At 40.8% G+C, this 23,628-nt stretch overlaps 2 protein-coding genes across 4 annotated transcripts; both read right to left on the reverse strand.

Moving 5' to 3' along the window:
* Positions 1–7,946: 7,946 nt before the first annotated feature.
* On the reverse strand, positions 7,947–12,467 carry ppib (peptidylprolyl isomerase B (cyclophilin B)). Of its 2 annotated transcripts, none has more exons than XM_046037005.1 (5): positions 12,206–12,467; positions 10,831–10,944; positions 10,308–10,401; positions 9,623–9,807; positions 7,947–8,359 (listed from the first exon to the last, which is right to left on the reverse strand). In XM_046037005.1, the coding sequence occupies exons 1-5, from the start codon at positions 12,338–12,340 to the stop codon at positions 8,237–8,239; spliced, it is 651 nt and encodes a 216-aa protein (XP_045892961.1). In that variant the 5' UTR covers positions 12,341–12,467; the 3' UTR covers positions 7,947–8,236. The 2 variants fall into 2 exon arrangements, with proteins under 2 accessions (XP_045892961.1, XP_045892962.1); XM_046037006.1 differs by lacking the exon at positions 12,206–12,467 and adding an exon at positions 10,609–10,639.
* A 1,980-nt stretch (positions 12,468–14,447) lies between these two features.
* adpgk (ADP-dependent glucokinase) lies at positions 14,448–23,034 on the reverse strand. 2 transcript variants are annotated; one of them, XM_046037004.1, is made up of 8 exons: positions 22,857–23,034; positions 19,573–19,807; positions 18,336–18,561; positions 18,160–18,222; positions 17,699–17,819; positions 17,408–17,604; positions 16,841–16,939; positions 14,448–16,684 (listed from the first exon to the last, which is right to left on the reverse strand). In XM_046037004.1, exons 2-8 carry the CDS (start codon positions 19,788–19,790, stop codon positions 16,124–16,126), a joined length of 1,485 nt encoding a protein of 494 aa, XP_045892960.1. In that variant the 5' UTR covers positions 19,791–19,807; positions 22,857–23,034; the 3' UTR covers positions 14,448–16,123. The 2 variants fall into 2 exon arrangements, with proteins under 2 accessions (XP_045892960.1, XP_045892959.1); XM_046037003.1 differs by having other exon boundaries at positions 14,448–16,687.
* Positions 23,035–23,628: the final 594 nt, after the last annotated feature.

Below are 23,628 nucleotides of genomic sequence, written 5' to 3' on the forward strand. Positions count from 1 at the left end.
TCCAGGTTTTAACATCCTGAAGGCACATTTGAAGTTTAGCTAACTGATGAGTTTCATCTGGTTTGATCGATAGATATAACTGAGTATCATCTGCATAACAATGAAAGCTTATGGAATATTTCCTGATAATATTGCCTAGAGGAAGCATATATAAAGTGAAGAGGATTGGTCCAAGGACAGATCCTTGAGGAACTCCATGACTAACTTTGGCATGCATGGAGGACTCATCATTAACATGTACAAACTGAAATCGATCTGATAAATAGGACTTAAACCAGCTTAGAGCGGTTCCTTTAATGCCAATGAAATGTTCCAGTCTCTGCAATAGGATCTGATGGTCAATGGTATCAAATGCTGCACTAAGATCTAATAATAAGGTAACATTACTTTTATTTTTAATAGAAACAACTTAATTAACATTATTACTCAAAATAATGCAGTGTCATGTGGTAATTAGTAAGTCAGTAATGTCCACATGTTTGCATGTGAGAAATGATGAGTGCAATGTAGTGTTGATAAAGAAAGCAACAATAATGAGGAGCGAGGAGTAAAGGGAACTGCGTTTCCCTCCTCTCTAGCCCTCCCCCAAGTGCAACAGGTAGGATCTGCTTTATATATGGAGAACACTGGGCCCCAGGTGGCTTCAATACATGATGATTATGACGACCCCACCTACTGACACCTACAACAGAACACACACATGAACACTTAGCTACCTGACAGAGAGAAGGACGTCCCATGGACGTCACAATTTTTATTAAGTATTTTAAATACTGGACCCAAGCTGGTACAATACATACAACAACAATAAACCAAGTGCTTGGCATCACTCACGACAGACAGCATGCCTGTGAAAATTCTCAACCATCCAGGTCGCAGTCCAGTTACCCTTGATTTTAACCTTCCTTGGACAGACAGCATGTTCACTCCCACCAGTCTGTTAAATAATATAGCACTTTTCAATACAGGAAACACCTTTCTGACAGAACTGCAGCAGTGGCTGGACTGTAGGATTATGGTCATCTTGGGGGCGAGGCAGTCTCCAGGAACTGTGTGAGTGGGTAATCTCTCAGTTGGCTCCATATCTGACTGGATATGCCGATGCCTCAAGTGCCAACAGAGCTGCTCTTTCTAAAAGAAGCCCATCTTGCCCCTCAGCTACGCGCTGGATTACATAAGTGCGGCTGTCCCATTTCCACCCACCATCTTGTATGTACACCACAGAAGAGGAGACTTTTAGTGTAAATATAGCAAGTTATAGTTCCTTACTTCAGTATGTGGGCCCATAAATATTAGATTAATGCACAGACTTACTTTTACTCTTTCAAGCATTCATGCATTCATGCATGTGGTATAGACCTGCTCTATTTGAGAAATGCCCAAAAAAACTTCTGTTATGATTTGACACAATAAAAAATAAAATGCAATTAACCATGCAGACATTACTTTCTGTATTCCTCTCAACATACATATCAAAAGAACTTGAAAATCTGGTTCACAGGTTCACAGCCTGAGGAACTACAGTAAGTAATATTTCAAACTCTTACACAACCCCTTCAACTAGCTTGTCAGCATAACACAGTGCCACTGCTATTACCCAGCTACATGAGACGAGCAGGAATGCAGCAGCACTCTTGTTGTCTCTGGCAGAGCACTTAACAATGTCCCCCCATGACACAGTGTCATCATTTTATCATGTCCCCAAAAATATGCATCAAGGCTGGAGGGGTAAGTGATTTTAGTTAGCCAAATACCCTGTACCGAGCGTACAGAGCACTATGGCCACCTGGTCTGTATCCCCTGTGATTTTACTTATTAACTACATTTTAATTTTAATCCTGAGAATGAGATGGAGAGAAGATGAGTTAAAGATGGATTTTAAAGGCTCAAGACAATTAATCAAAAGTGAAACATGGAGAAATATGCATTCTGTATGAAGTTTGACTTTTGATACATTAAACTGTAGATCAAATGCATGCAAGCACATAAGAATATATTATGCACCACAGTGTTTCATTAATTTATGATGTACCACAAAAAAAGAAATGCTCAAGAGACTGCAAGAAAAAAATAGTCAAAATATTTTATAATTAATGCCCTTGTTATGATTAAAAAACATTTTTCACACTTGCAACAGTGACCATTTTGAGTAAAAAACTTCCTTTTAAGAGGCAGAAACCTCGAGCAGAACCATGGCTCAGGGTGGGCGGCCATCTGCCTCGACCGGTTGGGGTGAAGGAGAGAGAGGGAGAGAGAGAGAGAGAGAGAGAGAGAGAGCAGGAGAGGAACAGAGAGAAAAAGAGAGGGATGTAAGGAGAGAGAGAGGGGAGGGAGGCAGCCTACACAATATACACACAGAGGTACAGACAGTAAAGGTGATGTTGCTATAGACTAAATAAAAAATGGTACAGATATTTATAGTAGTGTTAATGGTAACAGTCGTAATGTTAATGATTATAATAACAATAATAACAATAAGACTAGCAACAATAGTCGTTGCAGCAGAGGGTGTCGAGCAGCCACAGATCCAGACTCCACAGCTCCAGAGCCAGAAAACCTGCAGGAAGTGATAGGAGGAGAGAGGAGAGAGACGAGAAAGCACAAGACTACCGGAAAGGGGAGAAGGATAAACAGGGGATCACCAAAGTTATTTCATTTCATTCTGAGTGGGACATGAACATCTGGACCACAGTCCTTGGTAATCCATCCAATAGTTGTCAAGATATTTCACTCAAAACCTGAAATGTCAACCTGCCTGTAGTGCTAGATGAAAAGTCAGTGGATCACCAAAGTCAGTACAGGTTTCATCTGGGTTTAATCTTTTCTTTCTTATCTTGTTTATCATTTTGCCACCCCACAAGATTCTCTGGCAGAAACTTAAGAGGTTCCCAACCTAGGGGTCTGTCTCATGAGATAAAATTATAGAGGAAGCACTGTGGCTCTCTAGCTGCTCTCTAACCTCTAACCCTGACCCAACCTCCTTCGCTGGAAAATGTTAAGATATTTCCTATCTTTCCATCCTTATAAGTACATTTGTGTCTCACAAGTTTAAGGCATGTGCCATAACTCAGATTTATTCGTGATGAGCTTCAGAGAAGACACGAGCACATGATCTTTCATGTAATTCCCATTAAAGACAATAGAAACCCACCAGAGCCTGCCTAAATTAGCACACACTCTCGGTGGCCTTGTTCCACCGTTTTCCTGTTCAGAGCGGTGAGCAAGCAGTAACTCTGGAGGAAGGGCAGGAGATCGTGGGAACCCAGGCGTGTCACCGCAGCCTCGGCCCGAAGAAAGCTCCTTCCAGAGAACAACATGACAAACTCTGCAAGCAGCAAAGAAGGGGAAAAGAAACCAGAGAGGAAACCAGAGAACAATGAAAAAATGGATGTGACACCACTGCTCGGCTATAGGTCTGGGTGGGAACCCAAAAGTCTGTACTGGAGTCAGAGCCTGGCTTTCTAAAACTCATTGACAAAAAACAAGGCCCAGTTCCCACAATGACCTTTCCCACGCTGCTGCTTGTGTTGTATATTTATACTTCTCTTGTCGAACTCTTTCCCCTCTGATTTGTACACTGCATGTTTGTGTTTCCTTATCTTTGTGGACGTGCTTCGGCTGTTGTTTTGATTTGAATGATATTTGATTGATATGAATTTTGAATTTGATCCTGCAGTTGTCGGGAATATAAAGCTTTTTCTTAGAACATTATACATTCAGTCAGAAACTACCACCAGGTGCCACAGTGTCTACCTCAGTTTATTTTATTTAATCTGCTCCCCTGTCCAGCCACATTTCCACTTGCCCTAGTCCCCTGATGCCCTGAGACTTTCCTACCGGTCCCAGTTACCTGAATCCTTCTCACATCTTCCTCATTCACCAATTACCTGTCAGAATTTATACCCCCTTGCTTCCATTCAGTTGCCTGATTATCAATGTTATGATCTGATGGTCTGAATAACTCACTATTTGTTACTAGTTGCTTTTTAGAAATAAAGTCTCAGTTTCACAAGTTTCACAAATCTGGGAGGGGACAGGAAAGAAAGTCGACAGGTGCGAGCAGGAGGGGAATCATAGATCTGTTTGTTATTTATAGGCTAAATATGGATTTCTAACATGAATAAACACATTTTTCTTTTTAATTGGGAACGGGATGGGACAGGAGTCATTCTTCCGGGATTGGGACAGGACTTTGTTTTAACTCTGTTATGAGATTAGGACAGGGTTATTTTTGTGGGAGCGGGATGGCACAGGAGTGAAAATCCACTCTCATGTCACCCTCTAACCCAAATCTCTGACCAAACAGGGTCTCACTGCTTTTTAAAGCTACATATGAAAAACACCAGGCCTTGCAAGAATCCATCTTCTCATTGAGCAGTCTGACAATATCCTCAGGGATTCCAGATATTAAATTGCAGCACATGCACCTGTTCTCTATCAGCTACATTCAAACTCAAATATGCTCCACTGGTCCCTGACAGGAGGCAGGATGTGGACGTTCGATCCTCCAGTGTGAAAGAATACCTCCATGCTTGGTGTTGTGATTCTCTCTAGTGTTCTTTTAATCTCGTTGACAAAGCCTCTTGCAGGAAGCTATGCCAGAAATGTCCGGCCCATCACGGCTTTTCCAGTAAAGCCAGTATAAGTGTAGAATAACACTGTTTCACCGGACAATCCCCAATCGCCACAAACAAGGCCAAACCGAACAACAGAGGGTTTAACCAAGACCACGGTTGTGCCGACTCCAGGGAATTCTTTCCATATTTTCCTTCTGGTGAGTCACTCTATGGTTGAGTGAATCTGGGCAAAACAAGGACTGCAGGGCATGGACCTGCTGTTTTTCTTGGCTGGATTGTTGTTTAGCAATCCTGAAGCATATTTCCCCTCAACCACTTATTACAAAACATACATTACAATGAATTATATTGAGGAATTTAAAGTTGAAACCCCATGAGGCGCAACATCCATTTTTACAACTCTTTACAAACTATCAAACTTATATCACAGCTCATCAAGGCGAATTGGATTCTATAATTTTAGAGTGGGATAATCTTCCCAAATGATACTCTGATCATAGCGTTGACACGCTCCTCTGTAATTATGCAACTTCAAACTAAACCATGTCTGATAATAAAGATGGACTTTCCCTGTGTGGGAAGTCTTTTCAGTCAGGGTGTGTGCTTGCCGTATTACAGGATCATAGCATGGAAACTGAGGCATCAGGTCTGGGTCAAATCTAAAGCTTGACACAACCTAATCTGATATTATGAGGTACGGAATGACCTGTGGAACAACAATCTGGCATTTGGCTGGATTTTAAAGAGAATTTATACAGTAAGGGGGAGGAACAGTGGTGCAGTGGGTAGCACTGTTGCATCACAGCAAAAAGGTTTTGGGTTTAAACCTTTCTGTGTGGAGTTTGCGTGGTCTGCATGTGCCTGCATGGTTTGCTCTGGTTTCCTCCCACAGTTTTTGTACAAAACTCAGAAGAAGCCAAAGTTCTGAAATGTTATTCCCTAAATTCTCATCTCTTCACTGTATGCCGCGGGACGCATTGTAAAGTATTATCATTAGGAACATCACAAATACATTTATGGAATTTGCTTCAGCAATTCTGAACGCGAGGACCTTACCAAAACATATTCATTACATTTTGAACTGGGTCCAGTACAAATGACTGAATATAATCTAATTTTCAAAGTGGACCAATTTCATGCTATTTACAGCTCTAGCAAAGAATGCAAAGACAAAAACAGCCCATCAAATAAAGAGATGAGTGATTAACTTTCCCATTTTAGGATGTGAAACTGGAACACATTTGAGATTACCTTCTGTCTGCAGAGGAGTTGACAAGAGCAGATGAGGTCAGTTATGTTTAGGAATACCATTCCCTCACCCAGCACTGTTCCCATGGCCTCTACATGTTTCCAGACACTGCTTCTAAATATGGCTACATGGGAATAAACTGCATTATATTACAATTATATAAATTATTATCAGGGGTAGGCTATAGATGGCAGCTGATACATATGGTTAATATTATAGTTTTAATGGTGTAAGAGCTCTTATCAACCCCCAAATTTAGGCTTATGTTCCTGGTCATTATACAGAGACAGTTGATATTTTTGCATTGTATTCCCATATGGCTACTATACTCCAGCACAAAGGCATTTATTGCTGCTTAATATGCACAATAATGAACTCTTTATTTATGCACTTCTGTCAGACTCTTATTCATTCTCATTCAGTGTGGAAAAAACAGACCAATCTGATCTGGAAACAGTCCACAATCCATATTTATGACTCAAAACAGCATCCAGTCAAGCAGAACATGTGAACACGCCTGAAGTTGACTGTTTAGTGTTTGTTTTAACACGCATGAAGCTCCCGATGGGAGTTTTGCCACATGAACATCAGGAAGACCAAACAATTACAGGAAGGTGTGTCTAATGTTTTGTTTCTGTATTTGACATTAATCACAATGTCCTGGTGCAGTGAATTCCAATATTTGTCACAGAAGAACAGAAAAGCAAAAAAGTCTGTAAACAACTTTCTTGCTGCAGATAATGTGACAGAAGTGGAACGGACAAGGGACAACCCACAGGAGCTATTTTATCCTCAACAATCATGAATAGACAAGAGTGCCACAGAAATGCACATTCCCTCATTTTATTGCACTAAAATCACATGTGAAACCAGAAACATGGACTGCCTCCACGCGGCTGATATCTGTGGTGTGAGGGGGCCCTCTGCAGTTCGGACTGACTCTGCTCAAGTCTGTGATGTTTAGTCCAGAGGTCACTGTCCTTTGGAAAATAAGCATGAAACAAACTGATTTAAAGAATGAAGTTTACGAGGTGAATGTTTTATTCTGAGGTGTAAGAAAGTTTCCCTTTATCAGGAGTTATGCATCAGCTTCATCTGGATACAGTTGGCTGCTGCATGTATTGTGAGCAGTTTGAGACTTTGTGAGTAATCACTCATACTTTGAAAGAATTTTAGGGGTACTATGACACAGGTTTCCCCAGGTCATGATAGGGCCAATTTGCTGAGCTAAAGTAAGCCAAAAGGTGACAGCCAGGCACTCTCCAAAAGAATAGGTCACACTCTTGTCTCTCCTCTCTGTCTTCTAGGTCAACTGACGGATGCAGCTGCTCCAATGATGATGCACGGCTATTCATTTGTAAGGAAACCAAAAGGTAGAAATTATCTTTATTTTGTTTCTTAACAGACAGACTGGCTATGTGTAGAAAGTGTTGCATGTGGCTTTAATGACACACAGCGTGACTTTAGTTTAAGACTCTTCACACATGCATAGAGGTGAACAATAACCTTATTTGTACACCGTGAACCTCTGTTGATCTAGGATGGATAAATATCCCCAAATTATTCAGATTTGGCATTGCACGTGTTCACACTTTGTATGCTGGCACTGCAGCTCCTCGGCCACGCTCAAACAAATGCCACGTACATCTTTATCGGTCTCAGAATCTTCTTCATCACACTGGAACCTGGCTCACAAGATTCTGATAACCAATATACATGTAAAGAGGTATATAACTCAGTTATGTGCATTTTCATTTCTCCATGTGTCCAGCTAATTCACAAGAACGTCCCACACCAAGTCTTGTTAGCTAATGATTGCCTTACTTTTTGTAGAAATCTGTGCAAAATAAGAATTTGCTTTTGAAAACATGCAAGTTCCATCTAATCTCTTGGCCTGTGTGGCACTGAGTGCAGGGGAGAGGGGGCTAATTTAAAAAGGATGGTGGGTTTCCATTAGTGCACCCAGATAGGATAATAAAACTTCTAGGTACAGAGCTCCCCTAGTGGTCGCAAGAAGTTAACATACATCTTCCACAGTAGTAACAGCTAAAGCCAAAACAAGTTATACATAGACCTGCAGAACTTGAATTAGTATGGTGCCAATGAAATTCACTCAGCAATTTAAGAAAAATCGAAACCTTTATTCCAGATTTCTTTTTTTACAAAAAACCGCCCCCCCAACGAACAGTTAAGTGCACCTTGGAATGCTCGTCAGTAAATGGACCCAGAGTGTTGTCAAGATTGCTCGATGTTAATGATCTTCTGGTGCTTTAAGACGGCAGCCACAGACACCGAATGACCCAAAGCCCCTTTTCCAGGATCACAGGTCTGTTGGTGATAAAAACGAGGTGGCCTGCACGATCCCCCCAGTCCTGTTTTCTTTGCACTCCCCCACCCCCCCAGCTGCACTCTACTCCTTGGCCACAGCGAACGGCTTCTCCACCTCGATTTTGCCGCAATCGTGAATGGTGACATCTTTAAGAGGCTTATCGCGGCTATCTGTCTTTGTGGCTTCAATCTTCTTCACCACATCCTGGAAAATCGTCACAAAAGAAAAAGAGGATATCAGAAGGGATCAGTGCAGTCAAAATCTAATTAAAAAAGTTTAGATAACAGTAAGCAGTAACATAATACCCCCCCCCCGTACAAAGTGTACATGACGGTTTCATTTTGACTGATTAGCCTGTAATGGCTGGCTGAACCTCAGTGCAGAGGAAGTATTCAGATCCTTTGCTTAAGCACCATAACGTAAGAATACAACTAATACAAAAGTAGTCATTATGCAGATTGGTCCTTTTTACTGCTTTTATTATACATAAAGCTGGAAGATTATCACTGCTATATTGAGATCCAAGTCCGGTGCAGGATACGCATCTCACGTGGAGCATTTCAGAATAAGAACGTTTAGCCTGCCTAATGTTGCTGACTTAAGATTTTGTTAATTTGTTCAGCAGTCCTTGATTTGTGCGCTACTATTGCAATTAGGTAGGCTACATAGTTTAATTGTTTTTCCTTGTCTGTTTTGTTGATATACAGCTGTCAGATAAATGTAGTGGCCTAAGAAGTATAAAATTGAAGACCCTCGAAAATAATGGTAATCCAGTACATCATTGTAGTAAATGTACATCAATTCTTTCAACCACTGGTCAATGCATTTGTTTTCTGATAGACCCATTTGCAACTTGCACATTTGAATCTAGAGCTCCACTGTCTTTTATGCTACTAAACTTCAGTGTTAACATTTAGATTCATAATTCTCAGTCATTTTGTAATATTAGTGAAAGTAGGTTGTCATTATGTTTATATGCATTCAGAGTAATCAATAAATTTTAGACGTAGACAATGAAATTGGACATTTGATATTTTCCTGACCCTGAGATTGTGCCACTGAACAGAAACAACCCCGAAGTAGAAAAATATTCAGGACATTATTGGTGCAGATTACCATTTACAATCCAGATGACACAATCACTTCTGTTCAGTCACTGACGTCAGAGTTAAAGTAGGTTGTCAATTTATGCAACTGCATTTTAGAAAAGTGTCAGGACGTTACATAAAGCTGACCAGTGTGCTTTATGTTAACCTCACTCCTTTGTTTGATCACAACTCTTTGTGCACCCGAGAAAGGCAATAGGAAACCGTCTGCTATCCAACAGACAAGCGTTTGGATAGCAGACATTAACACTCTTTAGATTTGGTTGGTCAGTCACCTTCATGCAGCTTGTGTGTTTAACTTCCCCAGATGTGAGTGAGACAGTGACCCAAGTATGCGACCGCCGTCGGGCCCGGTACTCACCATCCCTTCCAGAATTTTTCCAAAGACCACATGTTTGCCGTTAAGCCATGGAGTCTCAACTGTGGTGATGAAGAACTGAGAGCCATTTGTGTCTTTGCCTGCGTTGGCCATACTGAGCCAGCCAGGGCCGTAGTGCTTCAGCTTGAAGTTCTCATCTGGGAAGCGGTCTCCATAGATGCTCTTGCCTTCATTTAAAGAAAAAGAGAAAACCCTCATGTCATTTAAATCTGTACAAGACAGTTAGCTGAAATTATGTTGTTTCCACAAACTAGCAGTCTTTACATCTCACTTATGACTTGATTGCTTCCAAATGTTTATCTTCACTTTATCTATACATTTTCTTTTTCATGAATAATGAACAGCACCTGCCACATGTAATGAATTATTATTGTTGTTCCAAAATGACTAAGTGACACTTATGAATTAGCTTTTAGGAGAAATTTTAAAGATTACTTTAGGAGCTTATTAAAAAAAAATAGTGAGGTAGACACTGCAATGTGGCATTTTCCTGCACAGTTCAACTCTTTTGATAATACCCATAAAAGAGCCCATGTGTGAAACAGCCCTCAAGTCTTGATGTTCAGGACAGAACTGATGCAGACAGTCGTGACCAAGTTTGTTCTTGCAGAGACAGGTCTGCATCCTGACATAAATTCCAGTCTGCAGGTGTCAGTGGCCATCTTACCTCCAGTGCCATCTCCTCTGGTGAAGTCTCCACCCTGGATCATGAACTCCTTGATGACTCTGTGGAATTTGCTGCCCTTGTAACCAAATCCTTTCTGTTTAATTAGAACAAACACCAAAACGCTTGAGAAGTCTTGCAGGGATATTGGCTGAGTGCATTTGACATTTCAGACCATGTGAATGAGAGTGAAATTACTTATTCAAAGTGTGTCTCCAGGACATGGCATTTTGGGAAAGTAGACAAGGATGTTGACCACAAGTTAAAAGTATACAATATGGCTTATTTCAACAACAATACCCACTGAACTCTGACACCTTTAACAAGCCCGTTTACTGTGGAAAAAGGAGGAAAAAAACAAAAATAAACACATCTTTGAATGTGTCAATTTTGTTTATGTCTGCTTTAACAGTGTTTTCTTCCCCTCATTTAAATTCACAGTCATCAATCCGGTGATTATTGGGCCAAGCCAATAATTGCAGACTGTTGCACTTTGGGTACACATTGTGAACTGGGACATTCTCACCTCTCCTGTCGCCAAAGCCACAAAGTTGTCGACTGTTTTGGGAACAGTTTTCCCAAACAACCCGATGACAACTCTTCCAACATCTTCATCTCCAATCCGAATGTCAAAGAAAACCTACAAAAAGAAGTCAAGTTATTTAGTTGTTTTACACCTCAGTACCTTCCATGACGAAGGAAAACACATTTTCTACCTTTATTTTTTTTTTATTGACATTTTAAATCATAATGGATGGGATGACATAACCGTGCAAGCGCAGAATCTTTCTATGAGTAGGCAAATATATAGTGCATTCTTTCCAGTGTCTTACATATTGATGATATCAGTCTTAATCTGAAGGTTTGATACACCATATAATTTCATTCAACGATAATCGCAACCCACTCCTTTTGATGAGAAGTTTGCCTGCAGCCATTTTCTTTATTATGACTGCTTTCTTGATAACTGTCTCTTTAAGAGACATTTATTCTTTGATGCAAGTTAATCTAGGATTTATCCCAGTTATGTGACAAAAATCTAATTCTATTGTTATTTTCTCTTGAGATATTTTGCCAATATGATCAAATTACAGATATGAAGTTATAGTTCAGACCATTTGGTTGTTCTCATAACTGACTCACTAGCTCACCATTTGCAGTGCAAACTACTGCTTTGCAGTGTATGACAGTTTTTAATAAGACATGCATGTATACAGAAATGTGGTTTGGACTTGCAGGTTTTTCGCAATAATATTTGTTGCAAGTGAATGAGAGTAGTCTTCAGTTTTACACTGGAGGAGCACTGGAAACAAAGAGCCTCTCGGTCAGCTGCTGACCAGCTCAAAGCTTCCCTGTGACTGTATACGTGGCTACACCCAGACACAACACGGCCAGACATTACGTCTGATAAGCCTCACTGAGCAGCAGCCGAGGAGTTAGCTAAATGGGTATAGTATACGCCTTAAGTGGATGTGAGCAGCTGACAATTTAAACATTTTAAAATACCGACAGTTAACATAAAGGCCTAAGTACTGGCTAAGGTAGCTATGCTAGCGCCACTGAGATTAGCAAGGAGCAAAGGCCAGGGTTACAGGTCTCATTCGGTTTGCTGTCCAGGTCAGACAACAGCGACTAACCCACTTATATACATCAATTAATAAAATTGTAAATCTCATTCATTACTGCACCCAACCCAACTGACGGTAACGTTAGCTACATCAGCCGTTAACGGCTACATTAGCCTTTTGCTAGCTGACGTTAGCTTCCCGGCTTTTAGCGAAGGATGAACCACTAGAGGCAAAACCACGAGTGACGTGGCTTTACAATCTGCAGCTAGGAGAGCTTTGATTTTCCTACACCATCCCCTAGCATGATACGTTAGCTACTGAGCAGGCACCTACCTTCGCAGTTACTTTGGGGCCTTTCTTCTTCTCGTCAGCAGACGAGCCATTTGGGAAAGCGAGAAAAATCAGAGATCCCACAATGACTGTAACGGCTACAAGGAACTTCATCCTTCTCTCGCAAAGTCTAACCATCAACAAGAAAAATGAGCAGCCCGGGGACGGCCTGTTAGTCGTGCTTGTTTTATAGGAGCCGGGGGTAGAAGTGCGGTATCCGGGGAGGAGACTGCCGCGGCGGCCGCTCCAGGGTGCGCTGCCTCCACGACACAGGGGCCGGACTTTAACGCAGCGCGCAGACGCACGGGGCCCTGATTGGTTCACGTAGTTGAGCGTTTTAGCCAATCAGATGCAGACGCGTAACACCGTTTTGCCCGAGATCCAGCATTCCTCAGCAATGTAAGGACATTGTTCCCGTCTGCAGCTAGTCTCAGCAAGGCCCGGTCACCGGGTCCCCCACTGACACTCCCCCGTTTCAAATTATACAAACGTCTCTGCACATGTAAATATCACTTCATTTCATATGCACATATTTGTTGTTAATTGTTAATCTTTGTTTCTTTATTGTTATTTTTTTATATTGTCAATTTATATATTTATGTATTTAGTTTTCTCTTCCGTTGCAATACGTCTGCACAACACAAACCAGAGTAATGCACATGTCAATATCTGCCACATTGTTCTTTATCTGCAAATAGTTGTATTACTTTTATTATTCTTATATAACTTGCATTTGTTTATTCCATATTTATATATTTCTACATCTCTATTTATGTCAGCTGTATGTTTTTCTACCTGTAGCACATTATCACCAATGCAATTTCCTTGTATGTGTAAAACACTACTTGGCAATAAAGCTCCTTCTGATTCTGATTCTATTGGAAATGATTTGGTACAGGATCTGATCATACTGTGTAAATACTGAGCAGGCTAACAGCTAAATAGATGTTTTATACAAGTTAACATACTTTTACCACTCTCAAATATTTGATATTCTATTCTGTAAACCACTAATGTAGCAGCATGGTGAGTCTTGGGATCTCTCCCAAGCATGGCCAGGTTAACCCACGTTGGGGCCCTGGAGAAAACAACAAAAACAAAAGCTGCAGGCCCCCTAATGATATCCTGCACCACCACTATCTCTCTTTACATTGTGTATGTATCCTGTCACCTTCAAGTAAACAAATTAAAGATTAAAGATTTACTTAGCAATACGCACCATGTCAGCACAAATATATCTTCTTTGACATATCTGGTCTTTTACAAGACAGGTGACCGTTTCATCCAATATTAAACATGGAAGCTGAAATTTGACACATTAGAAAATGTTGTCTTGCATTGCTTTTGGCACTTTTTACAAAACACATCTTACTCATGACCCATGGCACAGAATGCGACAGGACTTTAATTTAGCTGTGAGCAAGAGTCCCTTGTGATCTGTGTGTAAGTGAAATCCCCAGAGCCTCACAGTCAATGCAAGACTCAGTTAAAGGACCTTGTCATTTCACTTTCAGTAGAAATGATAATTTATTGATATATACATATTGCAATAAATCAAATTGCCGCAAAACATACAAAACACTGAATATGGGTGCTCTGAGGTCCCAAATAGTCTGATGATGTGGGGCAGCTGCCTCCTCTGCCAAGTTGGTAATCCAGCCTTGTTCCCAAGTACTCTCTTATACAGAGGCAATGTTTTGTATGTACGTAGAGAAACACACTTATTTATCATCTTTAGCCCACACAATATTAATAAACCTTTTACATTACACACTGTATTCCTGATCCACTGAGCTGTTTTTTGCTGAACCCTGTAAGCATCTTTAAATGATCAAAATATTTAGATTGCTTAGAATAGTTTCTACTGAATTACCACTTACTATTTTAAATTGGGTTGTAACTAACGTTTATTTTTATTACCAATAAATCTAATGATAATCTTTAATTGCTTAGTAAAATAAACATTTACCCATTTCTAAAACACCTAATTTCTCAGAGTATCTTCAAAAGATCTTGTTTAGTTCAACAAACATTCTAAAACTCAAACTTAATCACTTAACAGTTAGCAATTATACACATCCAAGCAACTGGGACCAGAAAATGTTTGCCATTTTACTTGACAAACATTTTAAAATTGCTTATCAATGTAAGTTGCCCATATTGAATTAATCACGACAGCACTTCTTTTAAATTCTTTCAATACTGACAAATATGCACAAAAATCTGCTGCACCACAACCAAGCACTACTCTCCGTACATATTTTAATGACAAACTACAAGTAAATGAAACTTGTTGACAGTTACAAATGTTAAAAACATGAGACGCAAACTATGAAATGAGGAAAATTGAATAGATTGTCATTGCTAAAAAATAAAAGGGGGGTTCGGAGTTAAGGTTACATTCACCTTTGCAGGTACACCTGCCACTTCCTAGTAGTGCAAAGAATTAATTCTGCTAAACAAAATGCTATACATCTTTGTTGTTGTACGTTTCCATTAAGACTCCATTATCGCATGCCTTCAGTAGCCATGTGAGGTATACAAATACATTGTTCTGACAGTTTCATACTATACATCTAACATGATGTAGGCGTTCCCAAGCAAGCTAAAAACAACGAACCCATGAAAAAGCATAATGAACTTTTACGCTAGAATTTAAATCAGGAAGCTTTTCTTACAGTATGTTACACTGGCCAGTTTTAAGGGTTTCTAGCCGATCATGTTACATACTCACATTTTATAAGTGAGGAAAAGCAGTAACTGAAATGCTGTACAAAGTAAACAAACAAGTACAGTAACCCTGATAACATATGTCCTATGCCTCTTTTAGGAATTATATTTTACCTTTAATTGCAAATGGAACCTTTAGGTGAACAAGCTGGCATCTGAGTGTAAACTGAGCTTTACTGCATAAATAAAAGATCACCTTCTAAACCACATTTAATTTTGCATTTATAAGCGTAACATTTCATTATTTGATCAAAAATGTATACGGACGCTGGATCAGGAACTTATAACGTAGAGCAGCCAACAGAGATTATGATAACTCTATAACAACTGTTGTTTGTGCCACGTAGTTTCCAAACATCTTTATAGTGGGAGTGTTTAGACCAAAAAACTGAAAAAACACACACTTTGTCACATTTGCTAGTATTTTGATCCATTCAGGACAAATAACAAAAATGTCAAGTATATCGATAACAGTTATTACACGTAAAGAAGTCAAGATATCCATGGGAGAATGAGGTTTCAGTGATCTAGTAAATATTTGACGTGAATATACAAAAAGTTTAAGAAACACAGAATATCAAGAATACCACTTAGATTCGACCATATAGTAAGACGCTCATCAGTTTCCAGTCAAACACAATTGTTTATGTGTGTGCACATATAGCTATCTGAGAAGGGTAACTGATGTGATGCTTAAGCTTGTTTTAGTTTTGCTCTGAAATATGAATAAGATATTTAATAATAAAAATTTCTAATTTCGTTTCTCAAGGCACAGCATACTGAAGATAGGCAGGTCAAAGTAAATTAGGTGAGCCTGGTGAACAAAACTCTTTGGAGTTTGTGAAGATGGCTTTGAGCTGCACCCAGTGCATAGAGTCTGGCCACCTCACAGCCCGGTCCACTTCTGTAAAGCTCTGCCTCAGTTTCTGTGTCTGCTGGAAGATTAGAGGAGGGAGAACAGAGAGGGCCGGAGCAGGCTGGAGGAGTCATCAGGCAAAATTTTAAAACTATCACCATCGATCACATTACTAAACTCAGTGGAGCTTCAGGAAGGAAGACACAGAACCTGATTCAGGACACCGAGGTTCTGAACAAGTTTAGAAACACGACTCCAACCCAACAACCACAGCTGCAGGTGTGGTTTTTCATTAACGTTTTCCAGACAAATGGAGTGTCAGCTTCTAGCAAACCTCAGAAGGGCTGCTGAGTCTTCAACTCTGAGTAAACTAGTCCCTCTGCTGAGATGGCATCGCCAAGCCCTACTGTCCGAAGTGGCTGTTTGCAGACCAGCACCGGCGTCAGGTGGAAGGTGACGTTTCCTCTGCGCCACACAGCAGCAGGCTCTGCTGGGTTTAGGGACAGCTTCTCTCGCGGCTCACTGTGTGAGCTGTGAAACTCTAGTGGGGCTTTGAGCTCCACTTTGCTAACGTCAACAGACTCAAGACCACAGGCCTGACTGCTGGCAACTCGGGCTCCAGCCATCACTGCTGATGCCTGGTTCCCCCAGTATCCGTCCACTGTAGCCAGGATGTGGTAGGCCAGTGTGTGGAAGTGAATACGAGTTAGTTCCGCTTCAGATGATGGGTCGCTACGCCCGTGCTGCTCCAGGATCCAGAGGAGGATGTCGCTGACTCGGGCCACATCCGGAATGCCCTTCCAGGCAGCCAGGTCTGCATGAGGTCCGCCACCAGCCTGAGAGAGGAAGAGCAGCTCTTGCTCGTTCAGCCCAATGGAGCTGACTATGGGCAAAACCTGCTAACAGGAAGCAGGAAAAAAAAAAACTTTAATTAACTATAGAGAACCCTTCAGGGATTTGTGGATTTTGAACACACTCATCTTTTCTCTGTAAAGAACATTGCGCAGTTCACTACATGAAAGACTCTTTTAGACAACTGTTTGACATTATACCTCCTGCATGATGCTGTTCATGTAGTCTTTGTCGGTCATGCTGGCCAGCTCCAGGTGGATGGGAATATCTTTACGAATGTCAGATATGGCTGACACAGCCTGTGAAGAGGAAGCAAGTACAAGATGTTAGATACGCTCCCCTTAAAATGTATATCATTTGAGTCATTAATATGTGACCATGCATACATATTCCTTACTCCTGAGCATCATACTCTTAATAATGATAATACATGTTTTGTGATGAATATAATCTCTGTTTTAGCTTTTTACCTGGAATCTTCCTTGTCATGCAACATTAAATTGGACATAAGCTTAGCAATAAAATCATGTAACGTTTTTAAAATTGTTCTGGGTTGAAGAATCAACTAAATGTAAACCACACCAGAGTTTTTGCACGTTGTGTTAAGTGATTAAAGTTTAAGACATTGTAATTGGAAAGCAGAAAGAAATAACAAACTAAGTATTTATGATTTGCAGTAAATGGGCCAAAACATGCAAAAACACCAGCTTTGTCAATTAAAACAAAACAGGTGGAGAAACTGCTAAGGACTGCTTTTAGCCTCTGACCTCTTTCAGTCGCTCCTCCCACAGCTGTCTGCCCTGACCCTCCATCATGTGGAGCCCAGACAGGACGACCAGGTCAGGCTGAAAGTCCTCCAGACTTGCTACAAACGTCTCCAGCGAGCTCATCTCCCCGTTAGACACGTCATGAGAGAAGATGAAGCGGTTGGCTTGAGGTGCCCGAGTTGAACCCCACTGTTCACCTACAGACAAGGACCAAATTCTACTGTTTTATTCCACATCTTTACAAACTGAAGGAATCCTGCAGAAGCTGCAGCATCTTGCTCTTCTCTTTACCTGCTTTATACTCCAGGATGAGGTGAAATTCATCCGTCTCCTGCAGAGAGTCTGGGGGAACAACTATCTGCTCATCCAGCATCTCATGAAGTTTAGGACCAACGGGTCCACATAACAAAACCTGGCGTAAAGAACAGTCAACCATAAGCACTTGATCCTGAACCAATCTAGTACTTTATGTTTAATTAATACTGTGCTATGAAGGCCACCAAACACATTTTTGTATTATAAAACTGCATCCTCTTGTAATGTGTAAATGTAAAGAATTTGTTTTCCCAGGTTTATTATTTCTTTAGCCCTTTTGTCCAGTGAAGACCCCAAAACATTACTCAAAATTGCTCATCTACCTGAAATAATTTGATTGAGCAGCTTCAATATTCAATGTTTATTTAAATGTACCAGACAAATCTTTAAGAGATTCTTTATTTAATGTAAGTATAAGTTTAAACAAGCTACTGTACCATCAGATCAGGGTAGGTGGCAAGCTTCTGACCAATGAGGGCAGCATTGCCTCCCACATACAGCTGGAAGAAGACAAAAGTAAAATTTACCAGAAGGAAGATCATTGAAAAAAAAGGATCAATAAAACAACAAGAAGTCGTCCTCTGAGAAAGTTTGGGGAGTATTGTATCCTTGCCTTCGCACCGGGGTACTCTGCTGCTGCACGTGCAATCCTCTGAAAGACTTCCTTGTCGCTGAAGAAGCGCTCTGCAGCTGCTCCACGCCCCATATAATGGATGAAGGCTTCCTTCAAGTCCTCTTTGGAGTGCAAAACTTCGTGATCTAGGCCTGTGCCAGGATCCACGGCCAGAGCCTGCAGCAGTCCAACCCCTGACACGACCACATCGACACAGGCATTCACCCTTAACAAGAGAGGAGGTAAAGAGAAGAGAAATACTGAGTACAAGTTATATGGTAGTTAATAACTTAGTAGTAATTATATTATGGCTTTGACTAAAAAAAGTGTATATATTATAACGATATGGGGGTATGGATGGCTCAAGGCTATAGTGACCACACTGGTACCAACCATGTCATGCTAGCTTGTTGGGAAGGGGGCTAAATAATGCTCCAAATGTAGGCAACATTTTGGCGAGGGAAAAACTGGCATGGCTGGTGCCTTGCAGGGTGAAAAATTAACTTTTTAAATTGTGAACATCTATCAGCCACTGACCACTCAATAGAAAATCATTATTTTGTAGTGCTAATTTCCCACCCTGGTCCCTTGATCTCTCACCTCAAGGTATCTGAATTAAAATGGGTTCTAATGGTCACCCACGAGTCTCCCCTTTACAGACATGCAGTACAAATGTGTCATTTTTGCTTATTCTAAAAAGCATTTTAATATTTCAGTTATCGCTCTGTATTCACTAAGCCACGCCCACTTTTGAGCGATCAAGGATGATTCAAACCCACATATTCTGCTTCACTTTCAAATTTTTAACATTATGGAAGATAAAAATGCCTAAACTGCCATTTCAAAGTCCCCCCCTTCACTTCTCTCCTTGGTAGAAACAATCTCTACATCTCTATAGTAGGCAGTCTTTCGGGTCCAGCCAATCATCGCCGTCCACTTTTTTAGAACACTGATCCTGTGTGTTGGCAATTCTCAAGCAGCCTACAGGCTATAGGCCACGTATAGACGGTACATGAATTCACCGATGTCTTGGACCAAGCCATCTGAGCTGTGACTGACTCATGACAACACATTCCTTCTCACTAGCAGAGCTAACTACAGCCTCTCAGCATGCCACAGTGTGCAGTACATCGAGTCCAGGAGCACATACACAGTAATGAATATCAACTTCAGGGGACAGAAAGACATGGATCTATTTCTAACAGTGACAGTCCCACAGTTCAACAGTCTAACTCACCCTACTGCCACTTTGCTCCACTGCCGGGTCGGCAGAGTTATCAGATTCTCCCAGGCAGCAGAGATCACCTGCTCGAGGCTGTTGTGGCTCTGAGATGATGACTGAAAGTTTGGAAGGCTGATATACTGCAGAATCTGCTCTGGCAGGTCTGGGCTGCTATGGTAGAAATAGCCAACAGCTAATGCCAGCAGGGCCGCTGCTGACGCCTTCCTCCACATGATGCTCCCAAACACTCCTGCAACAAGGAAATCAGTCAATTATTTCTCTCATATCAACCATTAACATTCAAAAGGGCTTGACTTATTTATTGTGAATACTGGTAATGGGATTTAAGAGCTGCATACCGATGTTTAGTGTTCAAACACATAACAAGTATAAAAAACTAAATAAACAAACTGGGTTCTTTTCGATTTGAACAATTTTCCCCCTATGTTAACCATATGTGAGAGTGTTAGAATGACGTTTGTTCAACCAGAATGACCATTTAAGATACAGATATATTATTCAAAGCCAAGACCAGGCAAGTTTAATTGTAGAGCACATTTCACAAGGCAATTCAAAGTGCTTTACATGAAACATAAAAGCAACATATACTATATAAAAAAAAGACAATTTAATACAATTTAAAAAGAGTAGTGTGGTGTAGGATATAAATCAAAAGTCTTAAATTCGATTTAATCAAAGGCAGCAGCAAACATTCAAGTCTTCAGCCTAAACTTAAAAGAACAGAGTTTTGCAGCAGACCTGCAGTTTTCTGGGAGTTTGCTCCAGATGTTTGGTGCATAAAAACAGAATGCTGCTTCTCTATATTCAGTTTTCATTCTGGTGACAGTAAGCAGACCTGTCCCACACAACCTGAGAAGTCTGATGGTCAAAAATAAACATAAAAGTTCTGATTATTGGAGAGCTTAAAACAAGGTGATCCACAATGTCAATACTTTACTCATTGGTCTAAAATAAATAAATATGTAAGTTAGTTGACTGTTTTTGTCCTTAAATGTGAATCTGCAAAAAAACGACTTTTTTAGTTTTTTTATTTCTTTAAATCTCCTCAAGTTTTCATGTTGCGCCTGCTATCAGTTGAGTATACAGTGGGTGGTCAGGTGGACCAAAGATAAATGGTAAGTGGTCTGTACTTGCATAGCGCCTTTCTAGTCTTCTGACAGCTCAAAGCACTTTCATTCATAACGCTGATGTCAGAGACGGAAATTAACATTTACACACACTCATACACCATGCCATCGGGAGCAATTTGGGTTTTCAGTATCTTTGGGGACCGAACCACCGATGGAACCACCAATGTTCCTATTAGCTCTAACCCCTGAGCCACCTCCACCCCAGATGACATGATAACCACATATTATCATATGATTCACCTGGAAATAGGTAAACAATAATATTTAATAACAGGGGTGTCAATTAGAGTTGAGTTGATCAATCGATCTAAAGAAAATTAATCAGCAACTACTTTGAGTAATTTTTAAAGAGGTGGTATTATGCCCATTTTCAGGTTCAAAATCCTATTTAGGGGTTGTACCAGAACAGGTTTACGTGGTTTAATTTTCAAAAAACACCATATTTTTTTCCATACTGCACATTGCTGTAGCTCCTCTTTTCACCCTGTGTTGAACGCTTCGTTTTAGCTATGGAGTGATACATCTTGTCTCTAAATGATCTTTGTAGGGAGTTTCACATGCACAGTTCCTAGTTAAGGACTACTAGCCAATCAGAAGGAGAGAAGGGCAGGCCAATGAGAAGCCAGTAAATGAGACTTTGTTTCCGCTGTGCATGTTGCCGACCAGCTTGGCAACATAGACTGGAGCAAGAGTTTCAGAGTGGTGAGTTATTAATCTGTAACAAAAGTATCTGTCTCTACATCACAGAAACAACTTTATGTCCACTGACTGCCTGGAGGGTAGCTAGTGTTTGGAAGGAAGAGGGGAGTAGTGTGCTGCAGCTCAGTGTTTTTCCACCGGTGTTTTTGAGGGCATGTCGGACTAGCTGCTTGGCGAGCGTTATATGGGGCGCGTTAAGAAAGGGAAGCGGCTGGACTACAGACAAGCTGTTTTCAAGCAGTTCAGAGGAGTGTTTTCTGTGGGAGATGGGAACTCACTTTGGGCTTGACCTTGAGCTTTTTCACTTTGTAAACCTATTACATGCACAAAAAAGGTATATAACTCAATAAAGGAGAGGGGAAAAGGCAAAAAGCATAATACCACCTCTTTAAGTAAAACTGCCTAACATTTGATCCTCCAATGAGAGAATTTTATTGGTCTTGCATCATAGTAAATTGAATATTTACAAAATAAAGAGGCATTTGATGATGTGACCTTGTGCACTAATGTGAAGGGCATTTTTCACAGATTTCAGATGTTTTATAAACCAAAAGAAGAATCGATAGAACAATCGGCTGACAAATCGATAATGAAAATAGTCGTTAGTTGCAGCCCCAGTTTGAATTACAGGAAACTGTACAGGAACTGCGACACAGATCCTGATGCACCTCATGCTGTTAATCTGCAGATTAAAAGCAGCAAATCCCATTCCATCCCACATTTGAGGAAGCCGGAAACCATCTAATGTTTGGCATTTTTCTTGCTTTAAAACGATGAATTGATTATCAATAGTTGCAGATTTTCCTTTGGAACAATTTATCAATTAATAGACTAATCAGTGCAGCTCTACATGGCACACTATGGAGTTCAGTGTTGAGGAAGCAGCTATGAAATTGTAAGAATCATGCTGCATAAAAATCACCCAAAATGAATGAACGAATGAATGAATGAGGTGGAGGGAATGGATGAGTGAACTTTCCTCTTTGTAAATATTGTAGTATTTCAAGTTAATTTTTACATATTAACACGTACATCACCCACCTCATCCAGGTATAACTGAGCTCGATATTTACACTTGAATGGCAGGTTCAAAACTTTTTCTTCATATTCCCTAATAAGACTATACTATAACCAGAATAAGTGACATTGCCCTTTAAGCTGCCACTATGCTATGTTCTTTACGGTACAGTACACAGGGGTTAAGTTACTGCTAACATGGACACATACAATTTATTAGCTAACATGCTAGCATCAGCAGGGTGTATCTTTGGCTTCCGTATATCAAAGCTAATCTGACACTAGCAATTAGCTTCCACCTCGGCTTAGCAAGCAATCTAATTTAGAGACAAGCCCGGAACCCAAGCACTTTGTTTACACCTAAGCTTAAAAAACAGCTTTGGTTAAAATCGAAGTAGCCCAAGCTTCTCACAGTTACTTAGCAGCACGTACCGATAATAAGCTCCAAGTTAGTTAGTCAGGAAGAGGATCCCGTTTCCTGGTGAATCACATCAACGGCATTGAGTTTGCAGAATAGAGGCGGCGGAGGGAGAGAGGTGGGTGAAGAATTCGGAGTCGGTACAAGTCATTGAAGGCGCGATGATGGGGAAAGACAGCGGCCAGCCACGCAGCAGCGGCTTCCGTCCACCGCTCTGCGCATGCGCTCCTACAGGGTACATCCCATACAGTTAGGGTACATTCATGGACCAGCGTGAAGCCTGGAGGGGGTCACCCATGCAGGGTATATTCATGGACCAGCGTGAAGCCTGGAGGGGGTCACCCATGCAGGGTATATTCATGGACCAGCGTGAAGCCTGGAGGGGGTCGCCCATGCAGTCTATGAGTATATTCCAGTGTTGGATTAGGCTGGGGGATGTGTCTCACACAAGCTCCCCCAACTTCATGAAAGTGCAACACTAAAGTGCTTTTCCCTTTAAATGATGGATGGACAATTCACAAAAAGAAATCTAGCGTTCAAATAAAAGTTGTGGTGACACAATGTGAAACATTATCATCCACAGCATTGGAGCCATCCATTTTTTTTAAAGGGTAGAGTTCATAGTGAACAGGTCCAACCGGGTCTTGAAGTTAACTAAACAGGAGGCCAATGACAACACCAGTAAACTTCAACCAAATAACATAATAAAAGAGTCAGACTCTTTTATTGTTGTCTTTTTCTCCTTCAGGCAAGAAGATCTGAGCTGCTTGTTGTGGCTTGTAAGGT

Source organism: Micropterus dolomieu, linkage group LG22, assembly GCF_021292245.1.
Source record: "Micropterus dolomieu isolate WLL.071019.BEF.003 ecotype Adirondacks linkage group LG22, ASM2129224v1, whole genome shotgun sequence".
Taxonomy (NCBI): Eukaryota; Metazoa; Chordata; class Actinopteri; order Centrarchiformes; family Centrarchidae; genus Micropterus; species Micropterus dolomieu.